Source organism: Gambusia affinis, linkage group LG20 (assembly GCF_019740435.1).
Source record: "Gambusia affinis linkage group LG20, SWU_Gaff_1.0, whole genome shotgun sequence".
NCBI classification, from domain to species: domain Eukaryota; kingdom Metazoa; phylum Chordata; class Actinopteri; order Cyprinodontiformes; family Poeciliidae; genus Gambusia; species Gambusia affinis.
In genome coordinates, this window is record NC_057887.1 from 20,776,571 (window position 1) to 20,793,743 (window position 17,173).

At 39.2% G+C, this 17,173-nt stretch overlaps 2 protein-coding genes and 1 long non-coding RNA gene across 4 annotated transcripts in view; 2 read left to right on the top strand and 1 right to left on the bottom strand.

Moving 5' to 3' along the window:
- erbb2 (erb-b2 receptor tyrosine kinase 2) overlaps window positions 1-11,770 on the top strand; it is a 30,853-nt gene extending 19,083 nt beyond the window's left edge. Inside the window, exons 13-27 of the mRNA XM_044103299.1 lie at window positions 139-268; window positions 377-467; window positions 2,769-2,923; window positions 3,013-3,060; window positions 3,886-4,024; window positions 4,133-4,255; window positions 4,339-4,437; window positions 5,511-5,696; window positions 5,781-5,936; window positions 6,016-6,091; window positions 6,868-7,014; window positions 7,123-7,220; window positions 8,106-8,300; window positions 9,949-10,321; window positions 10,754-11,770. Coding sequence (XP_043959234.1) covers window positions 139-268; window positions 377-467; window positions 2,769-2,923; window positions 3,013-3,060; window positions 3,886-4,024; window positions 4,133-4,255; window positions 4,339-4,437; window positions 5,511-5,696; window positions 5,781-5,936; window positions 6,016-6,091; window positions 6,868-7,014; window positions 7,123-7,220; window positions 8,106-8,300; window positions 9,949-10,321; window positions 10,754-11,112 — 2,375 coding nt within the window. The 3' untranslated portion in view covers window positions 11,113-11,770. The remainder of the gene's footprint in view (window positions 1-138; window positions 269-376; window positions 468-2,768; window positions 2,924-3,012; window positions 3,061-3,885; window positions 4,025-4,132; window positions 4,256-4,338; window positions 4,438-5,510; window positions 5,697-5,780; window positions 5,937-6,015; window positions 6,092-6,867; window positions 7,015-7,122; window positions 7,221-8,105; window positions 8,301-9,948; window positions 10,322-10,753) is intronic.
- On the bottom strand, window positions 4,053-8,222 carry LOC122823552. Its single transcript, XR_006369353.1, has 5 exons — window positions 8,085-8,222; window positions 6,791-6,944; window positions 5,701-5,891; window positions 5,396-5,626; window positions 4,053-4,189 (listed from the first exon to the last, which is right to left on the bottom strand). It is a non-coding gene; the product is annotated as an uncharacterized LOC122823552 (long non-coding RNA).
- Window positions 11,771-13,377: 1,607 nt separating the features above from the next.
- The window catches only part of pth3r (parathyroid hormone 3 receptor), a 50,596-nt gene continuing 46,800 nt past the window's right edge, over window positions 13,378-17,173 (top strand). Inside the window, exons 1-3 of one of the 2 annotated variants that reach the window (XM_044103303.1) lie at window positions 13,378-14,037; window positions 14,142-16,344; window positions 16,860-16,960. The gene's annotated coding sequence lies outside the window, so the exon portion shown is untranslated. The remainder of the gene's footprint in view (window positions 14,038-14,141; window positions 16,345-16,859; window positions 16,961-17,173) is intronic. The other variant, XM_044103302.1, reaches the window with a different exon arrangement.

Genomic DNA, 17,173 nt, shown 5'->3' on the forward strand with positions numbered 1-17,173 from the left:
ATAAAAAATAAAGAAATCTGAAAAGTGTGGTTTGTATTTAGCCCACTTTCAATTTCAGATATTTTTTGTAAAAACTCAAACAGTGCTTGAAATCACATAAAAAGTGTTACTTGCTTCATTAACTTTTTGTACTTCCAGAGGTGGAGGGACATGTTTGCCATCCACTGTGTAAGGGGGGCTGTTGGGGCCCGGGGCCCGCCCAGTGCGTGTCTTGCAAGACGTTCCAGCGAGGCACCGTGTGTGTGGAGCAGTGTGACGTCTATCAGGGGTAAAGGTCGTCCAAACATCACGTCTGCTTGGATACTTTAACATCCAAATAAATTAATGGGAAGATTTAGGATGTGATCTTATATCCTTTGCATCCTTTCTGTTGCAGAGCTGTTCCTGAATACATTGATGGGTCTTTGTGCAAAACCTGTCATGATGAGTGTCGACCTCTGAACGCCTCTGCATCCTGCCACGGCCCAGTAAGACACCGTGCTGCACAACATCACAAGATACTACAGTTTACCAAACCACACACCATTTACCAAACCACACACCATTTACCAAACCACACACCATTTACCAAACCACACACCATTTACCAAACCCTACACCATTTACCAAATCATACACCATTTACCAAACCACACACCATTTACCAAACCCTACACCATTTACCAAATCATACACCATTTACCAAACCCTACACCATTTACCAAATCATACACCATTTACCAAACCCTACACCATTTACCAAATCATACACCATTTACTAAACCATACACCATTTACCAAACCATACACCATTTACCAAACCCTACACCATTTACCAAATCATACACCATTTACCAAACCCTACACCATTTACCAAATCATACACCATTTACTAAACCATACACCATTTACCAAACCATACACCATTTACCAAACCCTACACCATTTACCAAATCATACACCATTTACTAAACCATACACCATTTACTAAACCATACACCATTTACCAAACCCTACACCATTTACTAAACCATACACCATTTACTAAACCACACACCATTTACTAAACCACACACCATTTACTAAACCACACACCATTTACTAAACCACACACCATTTACCAAACCATACACCATTTACTAAACCATACACCATTTACTAAACCATACACCATTTACCAAACCCTACACCATTTACTAAACCACACACCATTTACTAAACCACACACCATTTACCAAACCATACACCATTTACTAAACCATACACCATTTACCAAACCCTACACCATTTACCAAATCATACACCATTTACTAAACCATACACCATTTACCAAACCCTACACCATTTACCAAATCATACACCATTTACTAAACCATACACCATTTACTAAACCATACACCATTTACCAAACCCTACACCATTTACTAAACCACACACCATTTACCAAACCATACACCATTTACTAAACCATACACCATTTACCAAATCATACACCATTTACTAAACCATACACCATTTACCAAACCCTACACCATTTACTAAACCATACACCATTTACCAAACCATACACCATTTACTAAACCATACACCATTTACCAAACCCTACACCATTTACCAAACCATACACCATTTACCAAACCCTACACCATTTACCAAACCGTACACCATTTACCAAACCACACACCATTTACCAAACCATACACCATTTACCAAACCACACACCATTTACCAAACCATACACCATTTACCAAACCATACACCATTTACCAAATCATACACCACCACAACCTACCAGACAATTTACCGTACACCTTACCATAGTATACAATAGGGTACAATACACCATATCATTCCGTATCTTAACATGCTGTTCCGTACTATACCATTTACTATTCTATACCATTCTATACCATATATTATATTATTTAACACACCATACCGTTTGGTGTTGTCCTCATAACTTTGTAATTTTGTGTTTTTTGTTACGTAGAGCACCTTGAACTACTTTGCTGCTGAAATATTTTATATAAATAAACTCGATTGATTGATTTACCATGTAATATACCTTACACCAGGGGTCCCCAAGTCCAGTCCTCTAGAGCTACCATACATTGTTTTTCAACCCTGGACCTCACTATCCTGCATGTTTTGGATATCTTCCTGCTTTAGCACACCTGATTTCAGTTGATGACCAATTAACAGGCTCTTGCTGAACTGCAGTTATCTGAATAAAATGCAGGAAAACACATAAACATGCAGGGCAGTGTGGTGTATGATACTGTATATGCCAGTGTTTCCCCAACCCTGGTCTTCAAGGCACACTGCCAGGGTTGGGGAAACACTGGCATATACAGTATCATACACCACACAATACCATATAGCAACTATAGCATGACATATTATAACACAAACATGTATTGTAATGCTATAACATGTTATAGCAATACAGTATAATGCATTATACTGTATTGTGCCATTCTGCTGTTTAACATACTGTTGTACTATTCTAAGCTATATTATATGATGCTATGCTATACTATTATTGGATTGAATTTATATTGTATTTTTCTAGTCCTATCGACCATTAAATGCTCGTTAAATCAAAGCCACATTCACCCAGTGACATTCACAAACGAGGGCACATTTATAAACCGATACGCAGATTGATAGGCATCCTTGCCTGGGGGGGTGAGGCACTTAGCCTCCGTTGTGAAGTCATGTTTGTGGTCAAGTGAGGTTATTTTTTTAAATGAGTTCTCATTTCACTTTAAACCTTCCTCTGCCTCCAGGGTGCAGACGACTGCACCGAGTGTCTGCACTATCAGGATGAAAAGATCTGTGTGGAACGTTGTCCCAGCGGAGTGAAGGAAGATCAACAAACTGTGTGGAAATACAGCAATGAAACGCGACACTGTCTGCCCTGCAACACTAACTGCACACTGTCGTGAGTGAACACGCACATCCAGTCTGAGAAACCCAAGCAAACACACCGAACATGTGACAGTCAGTCACAGCAAGACTCTCTCATTTCAGCTGCACCATGATGGATGAGCGAGGCTGCCCCATTGACACCAGGACTGGGTAAAATCACGCTTTTGATGCTGCTTTAAGAGTGTCCTAAGGATGCCTGAATCCCTCAAAACGCTTGAATTTCAAATATTTTCAAGGTCTTATAAGAGCACTGCAAGAATACTGAGTAAAGTGCCTGAAACTAAAACTAAAGGGTTTTTGCTGCTATCATACTGCAGTTTAACATACTGTTGTACTATTCTAAGCTATATTATAGGATGCTATGCTATGCTATTATTGGACTGAATTTATATTGTTTTTTTTACTCATATTGACCATTAAATGCTCTTTAAACCAAGCAGTTAGCTGCTAGCTAACAATTATAAAATTAAACATAGCTAAAAACAATGTTAATAATAACAGTTAAAATCGTACACAAAACATAACAAAATTACTCATGAAGCAATGAATATTATTAAATTGGTCTAAAATATGTTAAAGTATCACATTTGTAAAGAAAACAGAGCTGATGCTAATACATAGTTACAAAAGGCAACAGAAAGAAAGTGGGAGGAGCTTTCAGTTACTGGTTACTATGGTAACCACCAACTGCCAAGAGCGGCATCAACTTATTACACTAATAAATGTCTGGAGAAACAACTTGACTAAACAGAATAAATAAACACATTTTAAGTTAAAATAAAACCCTGTTACTTGTGCAAACTGTATGTAAACTCTGACCAGAACAGAAAATATTGGTATCATTAGCAAGTGATATAAATCTTATACATGTCAGTATGAACAGTTTGGGACCTAAAACCGAACCTTGCGGAGCACCACAGTGTGTGTCCATGTTGGAACCTTTGAAGTTCTCCTAAACGTCTCGTCTCTGTTTAGCTCGACAACAACCGTCGCTGCTGCAGTCGGTGGAGTCTTGCTCTTCCTCATCTTGCTGGGTCTGCTGGTCTTTTATCTGAAGAGACAGAAGAAACTGAAGAGGAAGGAGACCATGAGGAGGTACCTGCAGGAACAGGAGGTGAGCGCTGGCAGTGACTGGATCACAGTTTGCTTGGGTCTTTTTTCTTTTCTCTGCGCAGTTCAGACTGATATTGTGTTTAATCTGCGCCGTGTTTCCTCGGTGCAGCTGGTGGAGCCGTTGACGCCGAGCGGCGCGTCTCCAAACCAGGCTCAGATGCGAATCCTGAAAGAGACAGAGTTGAAAAAGCTCAGGCCTCTGGGTGCAGGGGCCTTTGGGACTGTCTATAAGGTATGCATACTTCATGTTTTGTGTTTTTTGTTCTGTTTATATTTAAAATGACTTTTTTTTTCCAAAAATAATTGCTGTTTTAGGGGGTGTGGGCTCCAGAAGGAGAACACATAACGATACCGGTGGCCATTAAAGTCTTGAGGGAGAACACTTCACCGAAAGGCAACAAAGACATTCTTGATGTGAGTTAAAAACAGATTAGAGCAAATATGTCATACCCAACCAATATAGCTCTTTATGAGGTCCTCTACACTCCAGGTACTAAATTTCCAGTTTTTGCAGAAATTCAACCGATTCCCGCATTTTTTTTATTTTATCGCTAATGCATGCTTGAAATAATTGGTAAAATTTGTTGGGTTTAGTAGTGCTAGCTTCCACTTGCATAGCAGAAAACACAAATCTTGTGTATTTGTGGTTCAGTTTCTAGTGAAAATTTCTTAACACACTTGAAATAAGACAAAGCTAACATACAAGTAACTTTTCAGCAAGAAATACAAGCTCATTTTATGTCAATAATTTCTTAATATTGATGAAAAAGTGCTACTTCCGCTGGAACATGAAAAAATGTTTTGCTATAAATGAAATAATCTATCAGTGCAACTGTAACTGGGTTGCTAGGAGATGGACTGGGCTTGGCTGGTGTTGCTAGGTAACGGCACAACTCCAGTTGATTGTAGGATAAGCGAAATAATCTGCCAGGTGATTAGTGAACTCTTTTAGTAGTTTTTCATCAATATTAAGGAATTGTTTTCTTAAAACAAGCTCCTACTTGTTGCTGAAAAGCTGCGTTTACATTAGTTTTGTCTTATTTTATGTGGACTAAGATATTTGCACTAGAAATGGATCAAAAATACTTGGTAAGATTTGGGTTTTCAGCAGGATTTCTCACTTCTATTACACTGCTACTTCAGCCTTACTTGATGTGAAGTTATTGTCTGGTATCGTTATGACGAGTAACGTAAGCAAAATCTTTTGCAAATATTTCTAATTTAGCACAACGATATTTATGAGTTTGATTGAAAACAAATCACAAAAACAATCACAATATCCTGTTGGGACTGATCAATGTGAAAACATGTTCAGTATTTAATATTAGGAACTATTAATGTTAATATTTTAAGATTATGTTAATGGTTTTACCGATATATTCTGGCGCTGCCGTTCCTTTGGGGTCATTCATGATCTTGATGTGACCCAAATGAAAATGTGTTTCCGGGTCAGAATCTTGCAGCTTCTCCGGTCTGTTTGCTCCCAGGAGGCGTTTGTGATGGCGTCGGTCACCAGCCCTTACGTGTGTCGCCTGCTGGGGATTTGCCTGACGTCCGCCGTGCAGCTGGTCACTCAGCTCATGCCGTACGGCTGCCTCCTCGACTACGTCAGGGAGAACAAGGATCGCATCGGTTCCCAGTACCTCCTGAACTGGTGTGTCCAGATTGCCAAGGTACCTTTCGATAACGACTCTCTAGTTTTTCCTCCCTCTGCCTTTGTTTCGGCTCCAGCCTGATGGATCTCTGTGTTGGTGTAGGGGATGAATTATCTGGAGGACATTCGGTTGGTCCACAGAGATCTGGCCGCCCGCAACGTTCTGGTGAAGAACCCAAACCACGTGAAGATCACGGACTTCGGCCTGGCCCGTCTGCTGGACATAGACGAGACAGAGTATCACGCTGATGGAGGAAAGGTGAGGCTGGACTACGATACCAAACCACAACATCAGAACTTCAGTCTCCATTGCTTGACTGGTGTTTCTGGATTTAAAGGTGCCGATTAAATGGATGGCTTTGGAGTCTATTCTGCACAGGAAGTTCACCCATCAGAGTGACGTCTGGAGCTACGGTCAGTGTTACTTATGAAGTTTTCACACCTTGGTTCAGTTGGGGACCAACGATGCAACATTTGCTACCTTTTCAGCTGGCATGTTTTATTTTTAAATTGTGTCAAACGAACCAAGATAATTGAGAAACCTGTTCCCCTCCTCGCCTGTGGGAAACTACTGAAGGAAATGACAAAAAACTTCTGAAGAAAACACTGAGCACCAACTTCCTTCTTCACAAAATGTAAACAAAAATGGAGTAGTATTAGATTTTAGTGGTTGTAGGTAAAAAAACACAAGCCATTTTTTCCTGTAACACTATTTTACAGCGCCTCCTCACCTGTGGAGGCGCTGTACCAAGAACCACTGAAGGAAATGACTCAAAAACCTCAAAAGAAGGCAAGAGCACAACGTCCTCCTTCTTCACAAAATTGTCAACTTTTAGTACATGTAGGATTTCTATTTTGTCTTTAGCAAAAGACCAGGAGCCATTTCTCCTGGTAACGTTAGACTCGCGTGTTTGATTTGGTTGTATTTACCCAGAATGCCTGTGCACTTCCTGCTTTTGGAGCAGCCTCTGGTCCGCTTGGCTTTCACATATTCATTCATTCCAACCGCACCAGAGTTCACTTTCCACCAAAAAGAGACCGAGGTTTGTAGGCGGACCAGAGTTTGTGTTTTTGTCCGCGTCAGAGTTCAGTTGTGAACTTTCTATTACTCACTACTTATATGTGGCCAAGGGTTGTTCACAGTGGAGACGTCAGATGTCTGATGATAAACCGAACTCTGTCGTTTTCAGGGGTGACTGTTTGGGAGCTGATGACGTTCGGCTCCAAGCCGTACGATACCATTGCGGCGAGGGAGATCCCAGACCTGCTGGAGGGAGGAGAGCGGCTTCCTCAGCCCCCGATCTGCACAATAGACGTCTACATGATCATGGTCAAATGTGAATACGGCACCAACCACGTCGTTCATTTACTGCCCTGGAGGGTGAAAAGAGTTCAGGCTTTGATTTTTAAACAGAAAATCTAGCAATTTTCTGTTTGCTTTGCAGGCTGGATGATTGATCCAGACAGCAGGCCCAAGTTCAAAGATCTGGTTCAGGACCTGAGCGCCATGGCGAGAGATCCGTCTCGCTACTTAGTCATTCAGGTAAACTTCACTAAGGCTGCAAATGTTTAACTTCTGGACGTCTGTATTATCGTAATATATCTTATTTTTTGTTGCTGTGTTCATGCAGTAAACGTAATACAAATGAACGTTGGTAACCTTAAGGTTTTTGAGAATCATTTGATTGAGTCTCTCTTTGTTTCAGGATAACGAGCTACAGCAAAAACTTTAAAAAATTTAATTTGGTTTGAATTTTACTGTGGATTTTCTCACACAGAATTAGAATTATAAATACTGATACGATTAATCGTGATTATTAAAATAATCGTCAACTAATCATCTAAGTTAGTAATCAATTAATTGTTAATTGGCTTATACAGATTCAAAAAAGGCCAACATATCGAGAGCAGGGATTGAACTTAAATTGTACAATAAATATTTACATTTTGCATTTAAGATAAAAAAAATTGCTTTATGTTAAATTCTCAGGTGATAATTTTAGCTTTACCCAGTTCAAATTCTGAAATATTTGCAACACATAATCAAGTTTTCACTAAAGGAGTAATATGTTGTTGCTTTTGAAGAAATAAAATGTTTATTTTCTTTGTTAAAAAAGGAATTTAATTATTTAATGTTTTTCTAATTTTGTATAGAAATAACATGGTTGGATGAAAAACCAAGAATGTGTCAAAGTTTTTATCAAATTAATCAATTAATTGTGAGCATAATAGAATAATCAATTACTACAATATGAAATCGAGAGCCGTGTGGCTTCAGTTGGACCGACTGGATGAGACAAAAATCACTGTAAACTTAAACTTCTCTCTGAATAATTGATGCTATTTGTTCCATGCTGAAATTAAAGAACAGTTGAAATATTCCTGAGGGGTTCTGGTGGGTCCTGACCAGAACTTTGTGCTCCTCCAGAACGACGAGCAGATGAGTTCCTGCAGCCCGGTGGACAGCCAGTTCTACCGGATGCTTCTGGAGGAAGGAGAGAACCTGGGGGACATGATGGACGCCGAGGAGTACCTGGTACCGCAGCCCAACCTGTTCCCCAGAACCAGGGGCGACCAGGCCCAGGCCCAGGCCAACGGGCCGACCCGCCACCAGTCCTACCGGGTCAGTGGGGAACGCAGACCTGCTGTAACTGGATCCCAGTTTGAGACAGAAGGGTTACTGGTTTCATCCAACCATTTACCCATCCATCCATCCATCCATCCATCCATCCATACATCCATTCATCTGTCCATCCAACATTCATCCATCCGTCCATCCAACATTCATCCATCCAACCATCCATCCATCCATCCAACATCCATCCGTCCAACATCCATCCGGCCATCTGTCCATCCATCTAGCATTCATTCCATCCATCTGTCCATCCAACATTCATCCATCCATCCAACATCCATCCAACATTCATCCAACATTCATCCAACCATCCATCCGTCCATCCAACATCCATCCATCCATCTGTCCAACATTCATCCATCCATCCATCCATCCATCCATCCATCCGTCCGTCCGTCCAACATTCCGTCCATCCATCCGTCCATCCATCCATCCGTCCATCCATCCATCTGTCCAACATTCATCCATCCTTCCATCCATCCATCCATCCGTCCGTCCAACATTCCGTCCATCCATCCGTCCGTCCGTCCATCCATCCATCCATCCAACATTCATCCAACATTCATCCATCCATCCGTCCATCCATCCAATATTCATCCATCCATCCGTTCATCCATCCATCCATCCATCCATCCATCCGTCCATCCATCCATCTGTCCAACATTCATCCATCCATCCATCCATCCGTCCATCCAACATTCATCCATCCGTCCATCCATCCATCTGTCCATCCAACATTCATCCATCCATCTGTCCATCCAACATTCATCCATCCGTCCATCCATCCAACATTCATCCATCCATCTGTCCATCCATCCATCCATCCATCCATCCATCCATCCATCCATCCGTCCATCCATCCATCTGTCCAACATTCATCCATACATCCATCCATCCATCCGTCCGTCCGTCCAACATTCCGTCCATCCATCCGTCCATCCATCCATCCATCCGTCCATCCATCCATCCATCCAACATTCATCCATCCTTCCATCCATCCATCCATCCGTCCGTCCAACATTCCGTCCATCCATCCGTCCGTCCGTCCATCCATCCATCCAACATTCATCCAACATTCATCCATCCGTCATTCATCCATCCATCCATCCATCCAACATTCATCCATCCGTCCATCCATCCATCTATCCATCCAACATTCATCCATCCGTCCATCCATCCATCTGTCCATCCAACATTCATCCATCCATCTGTCCATCCAACATTCATTCATCCATCCATCCATCCATCCAACATTCATCCATCCGTCCATCCATCCATCTATCCATCCAACATTCATCCATCCGTCCATCCATCCATCCATCCATCCATCCATCCGTCCATCCATCCATCCTTCCATCCATCCATCCATCCATCCGTCCGTCCAACATTCCGTCCATCCATCCGTCCGTCCGTCCAACATTCCATCCATCCATCCAACATTCCATCCATCCCTCCCTCCCAAACATGGCCGTCTTTGTTACAGTATCCGTTTGTCGCTAATGATTAATGGTGATGATGTTGAAACTTCATTGTTTCTGTTTTTCTGAGTTAATCGAAGCTGTAAATGTCCTCACTTCTAAACAAATATCTGTTTTATTTTCATCACCTTTAAAGTGTTTCTCTCCTGCACCAACAGAGCAAAGATCTGGATGCTGAGCCTTTGACCGCTGGTGGACCTCAGAGCATGTACTCGTCTCTGAGTACTTTGGGCCGCGGCCAGTGCCCCACCCTGCCAGTGGGAGCGAGCATGTCCAACGGCCTGTGGCCCCAGTTGGCTCGTACCACTTCAGCAGGAGGCCAGTCTGACTCCGTCTTCTTGGATGCGACTCCAGACGGACATTTCTTATCGCCGTCCAGCCCTGGACGCTACTGCAAAGACCCCACCTACCCCAGAGGGAGCCAGTGTGACCTGGAAACCGACGAGACGGACGGCTTTCATCATCCTAATCACCTTCATCACTCCCTGCCCAGGAGGAGCCACAACCACAGCCAGAGACCAGCCATGCCAGGTGAGCAGAGGAAAACACAGCAAAGTGTTAACATTTCCCCAAGAGCAACTACAGACTGTCTGTCTGTGTTCATGGAGAATTAAATGTTTTATTTTTCTGTTGGGAACTGAAGAGTTTGTAATGTTTTATGAATATGTTTAATTTTACACAGTTTTTTGTTTTGCTTGGTCAGTTTTGACTATAGTTGACACAAAATAATGTTAAAATGTTTTTTTTCAACATATTATGAAAAATTTAGTAATTTATGTTATGAAAAAATAGTCGGCCCTACTGACACAAGAGAAAACTCAGGTTTTTAAGAAAATGGCCGCTGTCTGTCGATGGATAAGATCGATCGACTTTGGATTAACCCTTTAATCGTTAACTTGCAGCCCTAGTAAATATCCCTGAGAGATTTATCTGATTTTCTGACTCTCCTCATTCGTCGTTCAGAGTACGTGAACCAGGAGATGCTGGATCCCAGACCGGCGATCCCTGAGCGACCCACTACGCTCCCACGTAAAGGCTCCAGAGTGGACCGACGGCTCCCCAACGGCCTCGGGTCCGGCCACAGCGTTGAGAACCCGGGGTACCTAATCCCCGTCAGCTCCGCCTGCCCCGCCTTCGACAACCCGTACTACCTGGACCTCGGGGGCAAAGCCAACGCCGCTCCCAGCGGAGCGGCGGTTGACGGCGGCGCGGCCCAGGAGAGCAACGGAAACATCACCAGGCACGTCAACGGGTTCGTCACACCCACTGCGGAAAACCCAGAGTATCTCGGACTTGCAGACACCTGGACTGGTCACACTTGAGGAGGAGAAGGAGGAACAGGAACTGTAGGAGTTGCAGATTGAGTTCTTCTAAGGAGGAATGAGAGAAAGGGAAGACGGTTTGTTTTGTGACGGATCTGAGTGGGGTCCTTGTTTGAATGTGAGCGCATCGATTTGAGGCCGACTATCAGAAACTCACTGTTGACTCCAGCGCAGTGTAGCATTAATATGGTGTCTGTGACATCGTGTGAATTCATCAACAATTTGGGACGCTTTGGTGAAAAACTCACCCCAGTACGACGAGAGTCTGATGATCAGAGAACCATTCGACTGTTTTTCAGTTTTTCTTCACTGTTTAATTCATTTTCAGGCTTTTTTTTTCACTGCATATGAAGTAGTTTTTGTATTTTTTTTCTCAACTACCACAGACAAAACAACCCAAGATGCGCATTGAGGATGGTGTTTAGTATTCTGGTCACATTCGACGAAGGTCTCTAGTGCCCTCAAAGCCATTTTGTCTCAAACAGAGAAGGCCCTTGCAGCCCATCTGGCCTTTGGTTATGTTCCCTGAAAGAAAGACGTCCTGTATGGCGAAGACAGCAGCTTTGTGCCGCTCTGAGGTATCGGACCGCAGCTACTGTGTGTGGTCAGAGTAGACTTCATAAGCTAATGCATATTAAAGTCAACACTTACCCAAGAATCTCTGCATTTTCCAAGCCAGTGAGCCACTTTCTTCAAGTTGGAAGGGATATTTCACAAAAAGTTGGAAGAGATTTCCGTTAGGATGCAAAAAAAGCATTCAGAGGAGACAAAAACCGCCCCTCTGCTCCATTTGGATAATCAATGCACAGTTCAAATTCCACTCGCTGAAACAGCCAGTTAATAATCGACACTGCAAAAACACACCATATAACCAAGTAAGTTTGGTCTAGTTTCTAGTTAAAGTATCATAGTTCACTTGAAATAAGACAAAAGTAACTTAGAAGTAACTTTTCAGCAAGATATAGCAGCTTGTTTTAATATAATTATTACCTAACATTTTTGAAAAATACTAATTCTACTGGCAGATTATTTAATTTATAACATAGGAAGAGGTTTTGTTATAAGTGATGTAATCTGCCAGCGGAACTAGAACTTGGTTGCTAGGAGACGGACTGGGCTTGGCAGGCGTTGCTAGGTAACGCTACAGTTCCAGTTGATTGTGAAATAATCTTCCAGTGAGACTAACACTTTTTCCATCAATATTAAGAAATTATTTTCTTAAAACAAGCATCTACATATCGCTGGAAAGTTACTTGTAAATTTGTTTTTCTTATTTTAAGTGTACATAGATATTTTTATTAGAAATAGACCAAAAATACTTGGTGAAATTTGAGTTCTTTTGCTGTGTACCGGTGGCAGTATGTCTTACTTCTACTACACTGCTTGATGCCTTCCTTGATGTCACGGTATAATCCGCGATCGATATGACGAGAAACAAAAAGTTACGTTTAACGTCATACAAAAGTGCATTTATAGCGTTTATTTTTAAATTAGCATCAGTATTTTTGTTCTAGTTTCTAGGGAAAATATCTTAATACATTTGGAATAAGACAAAACTATCTGAAGGATAGCTTTTCAGCAAGATGTAGGAGCTTGTTTTGGGTTAATAATCCCTTAATATCGATGAAAAAGTTCTAGTTCCACTGGCAGATTATTTCATTTATAACAAGACATTTTTCCACGACATAAATAAAATAATCTACCAATGTAACCAGAACCTTTTTCATCAATACTAAGCAAATACTGAATTAAAAGAAGCTGAAAAGTTACTTGTAAGTTATTTGAAGTGAACTGAGATATTTGCACTAGAAACTGGACCTAAAATACTTGGTAGGATTTTGTGTTTTTGCAGTGCAGCTGGTTTTTGACTCGGTCAGTGGAGCCTTTGTTGTTCTCATAGTCGATGTTTTCCTTCCTCCTGTCTTTGGAGAAGAAAATAGCAACATACTGACTGTACAACTATTACTACTGATCTGCGGCCTTTTCAAACCCCACTGAGGTGATTGTGTTATCCTTACAGGGTGTCGTCAGTGGGAGGCTCAGATATTTCCTGAATGTACCTGAATGTATCTCACCCTATATATATGTATATAATATATATATATATATATGTATATATATAATGTATATATATATATAGATTATATATATATATATGTATATTTTATATATGTATATGTATATGTATATATATATGTGTATATGTATATATATGTATATGTATTATATATATATATGTGTATATGTATATATATATATGTATATGTATATGTATATATATATGTATATGTATATATATATATGTATATATGTAACATGCCAGGGATTTGCTTTTAACACATTCAGTTTTTACAATTTTTAAAAAATATATTACATAAACAATATATTAATTAGGGAGGAAAAAGACTTCATACAGATGTGTTGCCTCGTTTGATAAAGAACAAGAACAACCTAAAAAGTAAAAAGAAATTCAAGAAAAAAACATATTTAGAAATAGATGTTTTTCATAAAATCACTGGTGGTTGCTGATACTTTAGATACTAATTAATAAAATCTAATGCGCTTTTAAAAGACATTAAGCCCCACAGCATTAGCAACTTTTCGCCTGTAGATGGTGTTCAAAAACGGTTACATTTATTTTAAAGGAGTATCCACAATTTTTTGAACCAGGGATTTTTGTTAAAAGCAACTAATTCAGTGTTACAACAGAAATAAAAGATAACAAAATATTAAGGCTTTTTACATGTTCATTAGAGATTTTTGTTTCTACAAAGGAAAATTACTCTGACTTTGAAAGACCTGCGCTGCAAAATCTCAAGTATTAAGTATTCTTAATACTAGTTAAAATTTCTAGTTAAAATATCTTGGTACACTTGAAATAAGGCAAAACTAACCTATGAGTGACTTTCCAGCAAGAAATAATAGGTTAATATTCTTAATACTAGTTAAAATTTCTAGTTAAAATATCTTGGTACACTTGAAATAAGGCAAAACTAACCTATGAGTGACTTTCCAGCAAGAAATAATAGGTTAAATAAATAATTTCTTATTGATTAAAAAAGTACTGTTACGCTGGTAGATTATTTCACTTATAACAATACCTTTTTCTCATGTCATAATTGAAATGATGTTTTGCTGAAAAGTTACTTGCAAGTTAGTTTTGTGTTTTTTTTAAGTGTATTTATATATTTGAGCTAGAAGCCAGACCAAAAATATTTGGTAACAAGTTGTTTTTGCAGTGTAAACAGCATTTCTGGATTGCCTTTCATGTCAAGTTTGAAAGGTACATAATCTCCCTGTGACTTTTAAATTAAAATATTGCTAAAGTAATTTCTTTAAACAACCTGGAAAGTGTTTAAATCTGGGCTAAAAAAAAACAAACACTCGTGCTGCAGATGTAGAGTAGTTTTATTATTCTTTTGGACTGTATTAAATTAAATCTCAACGGTTTTGTCTCTTTTTTTGCAGCTAGCAATCATTTCAGGACTTTGCAAAATCACAACACAGGGTCGATATTCAATCACGAGTTTCAGTGCAGTGGTCCGATTTGTACTTTAAACAGTTCTGAGGATTTACCTACAAACTCATCAGTCTTTTACCAGAAGTACAGAGTTTAAATGTATGCAGAACAGAGGAAACATTAACCAGGTAAAAATTAGCCCTCTGATCGATTATTTAATGTGTGTACTCTTCCACAGAAGGTCCGAAAATGGCTTCTGTAATCTAATCAGACAAGAAGAAAAAAAAATGCAGCTAACAGTTTGTTGAAGTTTTTCCAACACTTAAAATCAATCATTTGCATTTTGAAGAAAACCTGTTTTGACTTTTTGTGAATATATTTAACCTTTCACTGTTGCTATGATGGGGTATAAATAACAACCAGTTTGTTGGGATTTGTACATTTAACCATAATGTAAATGTTGAAAAGGTATATAGAAATAAACTGGTCGCAGTGGTAGCTGATAGAAACTGTCAAATTTATTCAAACTTGCTTGGTATTTCTGTGCTACATACTTTTTTAAATTCATTTCTAGTAAACCAGAAAGTGTTAAAGGAAGCTTGTTTTCCACACATAAATTAAACCTTTTGCTGCGGGTTAAACTTCATTACAAATTACTCCTGCCACCCAATGGCATTACAGTTAGAACTATTTTAGAATAAAATAAAATGTAAATACTCTTGTCCCATATTAGCAGTGTATTTGTAAGGCGCTGTTTGCTCATTCTTCTGAGGTTAGCTAGCTTTCACATGCTAGCTAACCTAGCCGTTTAAATACAAATTCTGGCCACAAAACATTAATATTAACATAATTGTGTCTTTTTCCCCAAATTAAAATCTTTAAAATATGCTTTTAAAATTTGTGGCCCCCTTTAACTTCACGTTCACAAGTGAAACGATGCGCTGATCGCTTCAATCAGCCCCAGCTGAGACGTAATTCTATCTCAAGTGCTGCCTTCAGGAACATTTCGTAAATTTGCAATTTACATGAGTATCACTAGTTGTGCATTAAAATGGATGAAAAAAATAATAATTCAAACAGAGCCTATTTGGTGTAAATAAAGCGTACTTTAAGATTTCTAATGAATATAATTTATATTTTTCTTCAAATTATAACCATAATTACTGATAAATGATCGCTGTTAGCAAGAACTGTTAGGGCATGTAAACCAATAGAAACAAAAAAATTAGTGAATAAAAAATAAAATCTTTAACCTCATTTTAAAACAAGTTAAATAAATTTGCTGGATTTCTTTCTTGGCAGACAATTTTCTAGTATTCTTAATTCCTACATTATTTTTTGTGTGTAGAAGGCAACACCTGCCGTCTCCATGACGCTCATTCGTTTCTGTTCGCCGCCATATTTTTGAATACAGTCCGGCTGCTCTATGGTTTTACTTTTTAACATCTGCCACTCATTTTCATCCCAGTTGTGTTTCTACCGGTAAGAAACGGTTTTAATAACAAGTAGACAACTGTTGAGCTTACTTTTGTCCGCATTGACGTTCATTTAGCTGAGACACTAAGTTTTATTATCGAAGTAGGCGGTTGCTGCGACGCGTTCAGGGTCCTCGTCATTATCGGTAATTATTTGTTACCGGTTTCGAGATGTTTGCACTAGAAATAAGAAAATCTACATATTCAATAAACGGTTTACGCCTCGAACTGGAGCGTCCGAACGGATAAACGGTTCCGGTTACTGTTAGTAGTTTCGATAAGGAGTTCAACAACAAGGTAAGTTCGTGGAACCTGTTCATTCCTTGGCTTCCGAAATTAAACTTAACTGGAGGGGTTTGTTTACTGTCCAACATTTTATTTATGCTTCAATTTCTATAGAAATAGGAATTTTGGTAGAAAGAATAAAACAATAATAAAATGAAAGTTATTGAACTCGTTTTATCATGTGATTAAATTATTTATTTATTATGACAATAATTGTATTGTTTATCATATAAAATGAAAAAACAATTAAGAATTTTGATAAATTTTAATGATAGTATGATGAGATTGTTTTTTGTCATTTTCTTCACCGTTTGTTCCAGAAGTAAATCAATAAATATCAGTACATTGAAAACTTGTCTTTATGTTGTGAAAGAAGCAAATTGAAGGCAATTAAGCACCACAGATTAAAAGTTTTTCTTCCAGTCTTTATTTCTAGTTGTCTCTCTTTAGCACCAGTGCAGTATTGTTGTATATAATACATATGAACTTATTAAAACTGTTGATGATGAATGCCTTCCTGTTTACAGGTGAGAGATGCAGAGACCTGATGGGAGTGCCTACTGAACAACAACAAAAACGGATTTCTAAACATCTTTTGACTGAAACGAAGTGGACCTAAACTTACTCGGTAACTACTCGGCTTGGTTCACACTGAAAAAACACAAAAGTATTTTTAGTTTTGTTTTTAGTGCAAATATCTTAGTGCATGTGCAAGAAGACTTTTCAGTGACTTTGGTTCCCAATTGGACCAGCAGATGTGAAAACACCCTAAATTTGATGCAGTAACTGACTTTGAGCAGAAGAGGGAGCTGTTTAATTTTCAACACAGACTTAGAAAACC